Source organism: Lissotriton vulgaris, chromosome 3_2 (assembly GCF_964263255.1).
Source record: "Lissotriton vulgaris chromosome 3_2, aLisVul1.2, whole genome shotgun sequence".
Classification (NCBI taxonomy): domain Eukaryota; kingdom Metazoa; phylum Chordata; class Amphibia; order Caudata; family Salamandridae; genus Lissotriton; species Lissotriton vulgaris.
In genome coordinates this window covers 13,716,321-13,728,400 of record NC_141690.1, presented here as the reverse complement: position 1 = coordinate 13,728,400, position 12,080 = coordinate 13,716,321, and the positions used below count along the sequence as shown (strand labels likewise).

Sequence of the window (12,080 nt, the reverse complement as noted above, 5' to 3'; positions counted from 1 at the left end):
CTCTCCTTCAGGAAGCAACTCCAGACCTGGCTGTTCGAGCAGTAGAGGACCCCCCTCCCCCAAGCGCCTTGAGACCCTCCGGATGAGTGGCGTGGCGTGCTATACAAATATCTTGATTGATTGATTGATTGATTGATTGATTGATTGATTGATTGATTGAGGAGGTAGCAGCCCAAAGCTCTGCAGCTCCAATGGACCAGTTTGGGGTTAGCCCTGGTAACAAGTATAGCTCTTTGATGTTTCTGGACTATACTCTGCCTGATGTGCCTACGAAGACCACAGTGCGAGACAAGGTGTGCACTGGGTAGGTCGGAAATTCTGATGATCCAAGTGTCATTTTAGGCAATAGTGAGAAAGCGCAGAAGGAGGCAGAGATAGGATTCCCCCCAGAAGTGAGCAGCAGAGCCTCCATGGGGAGCACCCAATACAATGACTCAATCTTCCAGTGCATCCCTGGAAGCACCCTGATCAACTTGGGGGCTGCACAAGGCTTTATAATCTCTGAAGCAATTAATTTCACTTTAGTAGGGTTTTATCTTAAATTCTTTCGCTCTTAGAGAAGACTCTAGGAGGATCTGATCATATAGAATCATTATTAACTCTGTTTCTCATACCCTCATGTCTGCGGGTATGAAATACGATGAAGCCTTGCAGATGGATCCTTCGAGTGTGACAAGAAATCTGAGCACCCAAAAACCGGCTAATATCAATGACAAAGCATCACAGACAGATTACCCAAGCGTGACTGGAAACCCGAAAGAATAAAAAGTAATTTCCATGATTCAACCGGAAAGTATGGCGACAAGTAGTCCAGCGTGCAAAGATACAAACAAGCAGCATGCCATCATGATATTTAAATCAGAAGAGGTAGCAAATATTAGCACTATTTCTGACAGTCCTGATAATGCCCTCAGGCACCAAAGGAGTGAACTCACCTCTACTCCTGTTGTGGAGGACAGCAAGGCTGTGCCAGGAGGAACTGCAGTGGGAAGCTCCGACCAAGTGTTACGTACCCCAGAGAGTCATGGTCCACAAATATTGAATGATGTACATTTAAGTTCCATTGTGAAACCGAAAGAGAGGGTGGATAAAAAAGGTAAACCCAAAAGAAAGAAAAGGACTGGTCCCTGTCTATTCATTAAAGTGGCTTTTCTCCAAAAACCAAGGACCGCAAGATAGTCCAGGCCCTAAGCGAGAGCCTGGTCAGTACAAAAAAAACAGTGAGTGTGACTGCTCAATAACCAATGTCTACCTGTCCCCCGTGGATAAACAAATGATGCAATTAACATTACCCCCCTAGAAGTAGACAAACCTACACAGAATGAGACGGGACAAGGCCCAATCATTATGTTACAAGCAAAAAAGCACCCTGCCCGATCTAAAATAGAAATAAATTAAATCGAGATGTTGGCCCCTAAAGAAGCTGTTGAGGTGTCCCTGCAGGGTAGGGCATCAAGCCCTGGAATGCCAGTGTCCCCAGTACAAAGTTTGGATGTTGATCAGTCGGGGATTGCTGGAATTGGTTACACAGTGTATGTAAGGCTAGTGTTCAGCTTTAACCCCCTGGCCCTGATTTATACAAGGCCGGGAGAAAACAAGGCAGGTTTAGTTGAAAAGAAAAATAATTCCTTGGCGGGCAGAGACATTAAAGCCAATAGAAAAAATAATGAATGCTGCCTGGAATTTACTGACCTCTTTCCGAATATCAGCGCAACAATACTTCTAAATAGAGAAAGACTACTAGCCCTCTTCTATGCCATCCCAGAAATAAGAGCTGTTCTGTCAAGCGACATGAGGGCAAGGAAATTGAGTAATAGGTCTCCTGGGTCAGGTTTAAGTGCCTACTCTTCTAGGGTCGAATTTGTACTTCCCAGTATTGCTATTTTTTTTCTCAGCCACATAGATGATTTCCACATCATGGGGGTGGATGTACTGCACTGCCCAAGCTTAGTCCAGGAAGTCATCACATCATCAGGGCAATATCGGCCACAAATTCTCCCCTTCGACGCCGAGTGACCCCTAATCACAAATCATTTGCGAGGGCATCGCAGAGTGAGTCAATGAACGTAAATGATGTAGCTTAAGAGAATTCGCATATCACTGTTTGTAATAATTCCATGTCAATCCAGCTTTTAAACTCTGGGAACAAAGAAATTGAGGTTGACCACACTGACTAGACATGGATAACAGCCACCCTGGCAACTAAGTCTGGAAATCATCCCAGACGCGACTCTGACTGAATATGGAAAAGTCTGTCACCTGAATCTACTACTTTGCGTCCTACTGGGCAATCCAGGGGTATTATTACAAGCAAGTTTGATAGAGACAATTTGCATATATTATCATGTAATATAGCAGGCCTAGGTAGTAAAACAGAGTATGAGGATTGATTGAAGTTTTTTGGGCAATATGACATATGCTGCTTCCAGAAACATAAGCCCTGGTGGGTGTTAGCATCAATGGTTTTCTAGATTGCAGTAACCAGGCCACCCGCTCTTGGAGGGGGCGGTCCTCGGGTGGGCTCATTGTATGGGTTTCGTGTAAGCTGGAATGTAAGCTAGAGCAATTTGGGGCAGCTAAACTGTCCCCTAATGTTCAACATGTGAGAATTTGGCTTACGGGCCCAGAAGGTGGGGTTATTGATATAGTGAATTTTTATTCCTCTGGGGTGGTCCCCAGAGGTACAGGTGATCTGGAGGAATTTAGTAACTTCCATTGATAGCATTAAATAGGATGAATCTATTCGCAAGTTATTTGGGAGGGTAAAGGGGCGAAGTATGTGTTATTGATTTGTGGAGATTTTAACACACAACCATTGGATGTTGTTATCAGTAATGAAGTCATATTGGGAGATCGTAGTTTGGGTATTCCTGAATCAGCCTTGAGCATTTTTAAATCCACCAAGAAGGGAGGTACATTCTCTGAGCTTCTGATAAACTACCAGCAGCGCTTTAATAATGGTTGTACCACCTAAGATGGCACTGCTTCAGCAACTCCTAATAATGGGGGAAGTGCATCAATAATTGATTATACCTTAATTAATATAGAGAGCTGAGAGTGTGTGCGAGATATGACAGTTGTCAGGAGAGTGGAGAGTGATCATGATCCTACGGTACTTTGCCTGGAATTATGCCTAAGGCAGGGAACTGTCGAAAATAGCCCAGTGGAAAGGAGTCATAGACATATGACTGTGGTATCAAATTGTAGAAAGAGGATAAGATGAAGCAGGGAGAAATATTTACAAAAAGTGCCACTGCTAGAGAGTATATTATGTATGACTCTGCAATTTTTTCTTTGCGATGACAATGGTGCAAACCTAGCAGCCTACATTAGGGAGGCAGAGGAGCCGAAAGGCCCTGTGGTCTAAGCCCATTGGGCCCGCAGGCTCCTTGTTGGATTGTGGGAAAAGGAGTACACAGGTTACTTGGTATGGAGAATGAAGGGAGTTGTATCACTGCCCTAGTACAATGACACAACAGCTCACAAAGGGACTTACTATTTAGAGATTGTAGGGCTGATTATAAATGCCTTCTGAGAACCAAGTAACTGCTGCACCAACTGACTCTCTGAGAGGAATTAAAGGAGACTGCACAAGAAAAAAATCTAAAGCAATTCTGGGAATTGGTATTATGGGTAGAGAGGGGCTCAGTGCACATGACAGAAACGTATATTGGGCCATCTGTTTGGACTAGCCACTTTAGTAATTTATAAAGTGCAAACCCTACAATCCCCCTGTCAGCCCGAGAGAACATCTGCTCTGGGCCTTGTGTAATTGATATTTTAGTACCAGAGGTGGTGAGACCCTGACTGATGCAAAGAAACATAAAACCCCAGGTCCCGATATGGTGCCTATTGGTATATATCGTGACGAGCCGTATTTGTGGGCCAGCATCCTTACTAGAGTGTTTAATTTGGCACTTGCTGGAAAAGCTGTACCCCTTTATGGTGCTCGGCTACTATTGTGCTGATCCATAAGAAAGGCGATCGATCCAGTCCATCCAACTATCATTCGATCTCCCTTCTGGATGGTTCAGAAAAACGTTTAGGGAAAGTCACGCTCAACCGCCTCCCGGGGTGGGTGTATGGCTACAACATTCTGACTGAAGTGCAAGCTGGATTTAGGCCCTGCATTGGCATCACTGACCAGACTCTAAGGTTATTAATGATCTCTTATAAGTTTACGGTGGTGAGGAATTAATCGCTGTACTTAATTGTGGACTTGAAAGCAGCTTTTGGCTTAATCGACAGAGAGAGACGGTGGAGATCCCTGGTGGACCTGAGTGTTGACCCCTCGCTAGTAAAGGCCATACAGGTCCTACATACGAGAAACATGGCCAAAGTACAGTATGAGCTGGACGGCAAGTGTATTGTACCCTTCTTGTGCAAATAAAAATGTCCGGCAAGGGTGCATGTTGGCTCCCTTGCTATTTGCCCTTTTTTAAATGATGCAGTTAACTGTTTGATGGAAGACCCAATAGATATTCCAACTGTAGCGGGAAGCGGGTGCCAATATTATTATATCCAGGGGATGAGGTATTGATGGCACGGACAGAAAATGCCACCCATAAGCTACTAACACACTTTGTGGAGGATTGTGACAAGAAATCATTAACCATTAATGGTAACACAACTAAGTGTATGGTATTGAGGCCCTATCCCTGCTTTAGGTGAAGGCCTTCAGTTGAAGGTATATCTCTAGATACTGATAAGCAGTTTACTATTTGGGAATTCGATTCACAAAGAATTTGCGATGGAGCAGTCAAATACAGACGGCTCCTCTAGTTTTGAGACAATTGGTTGGAGCAGTTCTGAAGTTTAGACATAAGGCTGGTGCCAGACATATCAGTGTTATTTTACCAACATATAAGCAAAGGGCAGTGGCGACCGCACTGTATGGTGCACTACTATGGGGGTTTGGGAATGTCCGCCCACTCCAAGTAGTTGAGAATAACTTCCTCCGAAATTTCCTAGGGCTTGGGCCAGGTACCCCACTAGCGGCACTGTACGCAAAGAGGTTAATTTTACTCCTATTTCAGAAACTATCGCTCTCAGGCCAATTCTTTACTGGGTTAGACTGGTAAGAAACCCTAAGACCACAGTTTATTTAGAAACCCTAGAAGAAGTCACAGATAGTTGCTCCTGCTGAGGCCATACATGGTCGTCACATGTACAAAAGATTTTAAAGGAGCTACAGTTGATATCTTGGTGGGAAGCTCTTGGTAGTATTACACAGGATACAGCAGATTTGATTGAAAAACGGTATCATGAATGCACACATACAAAAATGCTGGGAGCTGAAGTATGGATCTCCAACGTGCAATTATTTCAATAACATCTATGGCCTCTCTTGTCCAGAATATCTAGACATGCTATACCCTGAATTTAAACGAACATTGTATGTAAAATTCCGGCTAGGTGTCCTCCCGACCAGGGATTTCCTTATATGTATACATATACTTGATGGTTGATCCAGTTGCTGAGATTGTAGCTTTGGTGGTCTGGACAATCTAACACATTTTATGTGCTGTTTTGTAAAACATATGTAGCTGCCTAGCAGAGGTGGGTTTCCCCCTTTTTAAATATTATGGGGTCAATGTGTTAAATCAGCAATGGCGATATGTATTAAACCAGATGATATGAATGTGGTCATCTCGTAGCATCCTATTTATGGATTATGTAGCCCTGCCTGAGAGAGTTGCCCTCCAATCTAGGATTACGTTTAAGTAGGTAGTCTCTGTGAACGTAGTTGTTTTCCATAATGGAACACACTGTTATTTTATTCATAAGTTGCACAATATTGCACTATATTTATGCACTGCCCTTTTACTCCCTAGGTGGGTTGACAGATCGTTTACATCTGAAAAGAAGATAATTCCCAAATGTTCTTAAGGTTGTTTCAATTGATAGGGATGCACATGTTCTTCTCTCATTTAGGATGCTGCCTCTGATGGTAATGCGCATCTTTTCCACTGCACGTGCTCTTTACTGTAGCTGAAGAATTTAAACATGCTCTTTTTCTTAGGTTGTATGCCTTTAAAAGGCACTTTTTTAGCATTTTACTGTACATTTTACTGTACTTGTATTTTAATTTTTCCAATTAATGTATTGAAAGAATGTTGTGCTCACGTTTTTTTAATTAGTTGTCCTGATATTGCACGTTCTAAAAAATATTGTAAGGCTGTTAGCTGAAACAATAAATAAATAAACTGATAGGTCTGATAGAACTACAGCAACCCTAGTAGTGTCTTTCAAAAGTGGAGCCTAGAATAGAGTTGACGATGTTACCCTCCTGTATCCCTCCAATTTTCGACTACCTGGATTTGAACAATTTGATAAAGAAAGGGGCACTTGCATTTTGAGTCAATGGGCCTCTGAAGAGTCGGAGACATGTTCAATAAATCGAGGCCGAGGTACTTCGAATGGCTTAAGCATATATTTGGTCTACCAGAGTTACTGGGTATTAAACTCCTCTGTTAGGCTACTAGTCAGCTAGGTTTTAACCTCCTTTGAAAGAAGATTAGTCCTCAGTACATCTCCCGACATTTATAAACAGATAAGAGAAATATCCTTGGGCAGAGAAGATGGAAGGGGAGAGAGGTCAAGGAGTCTGAGGAGATTCATTACAGGGTGCAGATGACTTCACAATGAACAACTGCACAAGAGGTGATAATTAAAATAATGACATTAATATCATAACCATGGTAAGCTGCAAATGTGGGATCAACATAGGTCGCTTTTATGTTGGAGAATTTGTGGAGGAATGGCCACCCTAGTATCCATACTGTGGCAATGTTCCTAAATCCAACCCTAGTTGACTGGAGTTCTTGATCCAATGGACATCATGTTCTGGACAATGGCCCCTAGACACCCATCCTACATACTCCAGGATGTAGCCAAAGCACAGACTTTAGCATTATATTCAAGAGGAAAGCAAATGTTTTTGGCACTTTACACAGCACAAAAAAAACTCTCACGGAAATATTGCAAAATGCGAACATTGGCTTCCACATGTACGCTGATGACACTCAGCTGTACATTAAGGTTGCATCGACAGAAGAGATAAAGACCATGAACCAAGCACTACGAGAACCCTCCAATGGCTAACCAAGAATCACCTGAAGCTAAATCCTCTGAAAACCGAATTCCTACTGATTACACCTCAGAAAAGCAAACTAATGATAGCAGATTGGTCCAACCTGATCACTGCACTAAAATGTACTCCGAAGATTGTTGCCTCTACTAAATCACTGGGTATTACTCTGGACAAAAACCTGAACATGTTAGCACACATCAACACAATGGCAAAAAACGCCAGGTTCCACTTAAGCTACTTGCGAAAACTAAAACCTTTCCTTAAGAAAACAGAACTTAAAACAGCAGTTCAGGCACTGGTTATATCAAGGATAGAATATGGTTGCACTACCTTGGCGGGGCTCCCCAAGATCTCAACAGCTCCACTGAAAGCTTGTCTTAATGCAGCCACTAGACAGACCATATCTCCCCTCACTTGAAAGAACTGAACTGGCTGCCTTCCGAAGCACGAATTCAATTCAAGCTGGCATGCATCACACATAAAGCAATTCACAACAAAACACCAATCTACCTTGCACAGAAACTCACGCTTTCTGGAAGGAGCCGGTCCTCCAGGAGCAAAGCGGACCTACTACTGAAACCGGCTCGTTTTTGCAAGAAAAGAACTTATGACCGAGCGTTCTCCGGGGCAGCACCGAGAATTTGGAACACACTACCTCCCCCCCCCTCCCCCCCCCCCCCCCAACATTAGAAGAATTCCATCATTCACAGCATTCAAAAAGGAAGCAAAAATGTTTTATATGAGGAAGTTTCTTCCATGAATCCTTATAGCCGATCGTCTGACTATAAACATGTCATGTTTGTTTCAAAGCTCAAGCAAGACTATCACTAATCATTTACGTGCTTGTATATACACTCTCAAGCGATCTTATTGTTAAACTGCTTTATGGTAAGCGAACTGCTGACTGTTTATATGTGTATATGCTCTCCTGAAATGAAAATGTTTTTGTAAATCAGTTATGCCTTGTACACCACAAGTTTCGGACTGTTGAAATGTGCCTGTAAAGCATTCTGATAGCCTTCGTAGGGTCATGTTCGCGCTATAGAAAACACTAAAATAAAAATGATAATAATAATAAAAATATAAAAGCTGTCCCAGAAGGAGTGCCCACCTGACATTACAGAATGGAATAACCTGAAAAAGGAGAAGATATCTATGATGCTATAACAGCAAGGGGGCATATGACAAACTATGGGCTTATTTTGTTAAGTATTTGTCCTCAGAATTTATGACAAGATACCTGAGGTTTCTAAGAACACTGCCCACTAATAAGACAATTTTGATCGGACCGGCAGTCGGATGTCATAATATAGGGGGGCACTCTTAAAGTAAACTAGGATGGCTGAGCATGACACAAATAGGATTGCAAAGAGGTGGTGTTCAGAGGGGACTTTTGGGGGCTAGGGTATTTTGCTTTCTCTGCCTTTAACTGATTATCATCCTTTGGTGATAATTGATAATACCTGTCACTCAATGACCTATGTGGTAGTTGAGTGTATTTGTTAATTCAAATGCACTAACAGATTTGACCCTAAAATAAATTCCATTATCGAAACAAAAATGTTCTCAAGCATGGTGAAAGTAAAATTATGACAGCCTATGAGGCTTAGAGTCTAAGTAAATGGCAACGGGGCAAGAATGCTTTATATGTTTTGAACTACTTTCAGTTTCTTTATTGCAAAAACTACAAAAAATAACATTTCGTTTTATCTTATTTCATTGATTTTGTTCACCAAATTCACACTATGTAACCTACCTGAAAGGGCTTGAGGGCTTTTTGCACGTCTAATGTCGGTGGTGGGTCTGTGTTCACTTGCGCGGATCATAGCCAATTCTAATCTGTGTCCGTATCCTTGGTGGTCAGAAGACAGTGGAAAAAGTTAAAATAAGAACAACGTTATTTTCATCCCAAAGAATAAACCATTTTCATATGATGCTAGACACAAGATATTTCATTAAGATGGGAATTAAGACTCATGGACTTGTTCAACCCTTCTGTTCCTTGTTTTAGTCACTTTAATAGGTATAACGAATGATTAAAAGGCGTCTGCGTAAGTTAATGATTTACTTCTTGCCTTTCATCACCATTATTACATCCATGCCGACGGCTACCACAGATTGCCGCCATTAAAAAGAAGACTGTCTGGCACTTTTTCCTCTTTCCTAATGTCAGGGGGAGTTTGGTGCTCTGCTAATAACTTCTATATTCATGTTAATCTTCAATCAAGAGCTACAAGATAACTAAGAAGATTTTCTAACTCTCTCTGGGTTTTTTTTCCTAGCTGGCACCCTCTCCTGACGCCTTGACACAGTGCAGGGTGGGCTGTGGCAGATGGGAGGAGTCGCCTTTTCCTTGGGCAAACAAGTAGGCAAAACAGAACTTCTCTATGGTCAGTGCTTTAACCCTGATAGATAGAATGTGTAGGATACTACAGTCTATGTGTGTGGTTTAACTCCAGATCTATGCTCCATTTGTTTTTGCTCAGGGGAGGACTGTGTACTTTGCCTCTGCTTACTGGTAGTAAAGCCCCTGTGCTCCTCCTTATAAACAGGGTCGAATTCAGCTAACCGTAATTGATATATTTAACTTGCCTATAATTTCATAGTCTATGGTACAAAATGATTATAGTGCCTGGAAGTGGAGTGCCACTAGTGGAGTGCAGCACCTATGTGCCATCCCCTATAGCGGCAGTGCAAACAAAGCTGCAAACCTACCACTGAGATTCTGATTGTAGCAGTGTGAAAACTGGAATTCAACCTGTCAAAATAAACCCTTTTGACCGGTAAAAACCTGACTTTAAATACTACTATGTCTCCCATATGTAGGCTTTGTAGCACACAAGACACGTTGCATGGTAGTTAAATGTAGAAAATTCATGTTAATATGCCCCTGAAGTGAGTAGCGCCCAGAAGTAGTTTTCACTGTAGCAGGCTTAGTTGTCCTATGTAGAAAACCAAAGTGTAGATTACAATACTAATACTGGACCTTCGGAATGGGACCAGCTAAAAAAATCATTAAATAATTATTAAAACTCCAATTCCGATTGATACTTCTAATGACAGATTCCTCACTTTGTAAATGCTTGCAAGCACCAGAATAGATCTGGAGAATTTTGTCAGCAATTCCCTTGTATCTGTAGGTGATGTCGTGCAGCACTGCGTCAGGTCTGTCCCATCCGGATGTGATCTTGGGGCCTCTACTTAACGGCCACCTCTGCGCACTGATACTAGTTCCTTTTGTTCCATGCCTTCCAGTGCGTATCCAGAGATGTTGGTAACGGACCCGCAAGATATATGTCTCTGGTGTCTAAGAACTTCATACAAATTGACTTTCTGCTATAAGTGTGCAAAGATGAATCCGAAAGCCATTCAGGACCGTGACTCTAAGTTATACATCACAGAACATCAATGAACGGCTAGGTCCTGCTCGAAGTCAAGGAAAGTTATGTATGTCAAAGGTGATCCTGTGACTGTTCTCCTTTGACATCCAAGTCATCAGGTAAGTCAAAAAAGAAGACAAAGAATGCAAACATTGCTTCCCTTCATCTCGCCACTACCGCCAGGCAGAATCGTACAACACCCCAGGTATATCCAGGTCATGAGCCTGGTTATCGTTTTTAACTCCTGCCCTTGTCTATCTGCAACCCACAATAGGTGCATTGTTGATACCACAACAGACCAAGGAGTTCTGAGACAGCATGTTGCGGACATTTTGTTCCATACCGGATCCCTCTGGAGCACCTGAGGGTAAAGGGTATGTGGTGGCCCTTAGTCGGATCACCACCGGGAGATCCATTTCCAACTGTGCCCCTCGACCGCTTTGTAGGATTAGCCCCAACCTGGGGTTGGCACTAAGCCCTTTGCCATCCACTAAGCCGAGATTAATTTATAACTCTGCATGTCCATGCTGGCACTGACGCCACAAGAAGTGAAGCCAACAATTATTTCGGACTCAGAAAGGCGAATCTGCTATGATCTCCATCAAGGTCACAACTACTCCAGCCTCTAGCATACTCCAATTCCAAAATGCCACCACAGCACTCTGACATCTCTGATGCCAACAACAATGATCGTTGAGTCTATGAAGTTGAACATCTATTTTTAGTCCTACAGGATGCCCGCAGACTTGATACCTACCTGGATTCTGGCTTTCTTTTACTCATACCAGGACCAGCTACAGAAGAGTCTGCTTCCTTCGCAATGGTAATAAGGAGAGCAGCAGGGGTCCTTGATTTGACACTTCCAACCACTAAGGTCAAGACTAACATCCTCATTGACGTTCTACAACCAGGACAGATGTCATAGGAGCCTCTCCAGCCATTCAGTAAGGTCCTTACTGACATACTGCTGAGCACCTGGGCAAAAAGAGGATCTTGCCCACCAGTAAACAGCCAAAAGTCGAAGGGGGCAGTTGGAACCAATGTGGTGCTTTGCTACCAAGCTTGGATTCACTCAACTAGGTTTAAGAGTGATGTCCACCAGTCAGTAACGAATATTCCTTTCAATGGTGCACGTCTCTTTGAAGAAAAGGAAAACTCAGTCTTGGCACAACTGCCTGCTGCCTTGGGTTAGAATCGCCAGTACAGCAGTTCCCCCAACAATTTAGTCCCTTTTGAGGCGTCAGAAAGGGTTTTCAGCTGAGGCAGCATCAAACCTTGCCTCAGCAGCAAAAGGCCCCCAGACTATGCCTCAGCAGCAAAAGGCCCCTCAAGCCTTTCAAGGCAGGGGATCCTGCCACTAGCGTCCATGCCCCCAGGGGCAACCATCAACCCAAACCCCAACAGTTTCTATGCAGTCACTGCAAATCCACTTTAATTTACCCTCGCCAGTGCACACATGCCCAGTAGGAGGAGTTATCACCTTTTACTTCCACAGATGGCAGAGCATCACATCAGACCAGTGGCTGCTCCAGCTCATTCAGAATATATACTTCCCACTCCCATTTTCGTTTCACCCCTCCCAACATGCCTCCTATACCACAATGCCT

General features: G+C 43.0%; 1 protein-coding gene across 1 annotated transcript in view; it reads right to left on the bottom strand.

The window, feature by feature from the left end:
• TMEM156 (transmembrane protein 156) overlaps positions 1-12,080 on the bottom strand; it is a 189,686-nt gene that overhangs the window by 59,854 nt on the left and 117,752 nt on the right. The window contains exon 5 of the mRNA XM_086963981.1: positions 8,850-8,945. Within this exon, the coding sequence (XP_086820107.1) occupies positions 8,850-8,945 (96 nt within the window). The remainder of the gene's footprint in view (positions 1-8,849; positions 8,946-12,080) is intronic.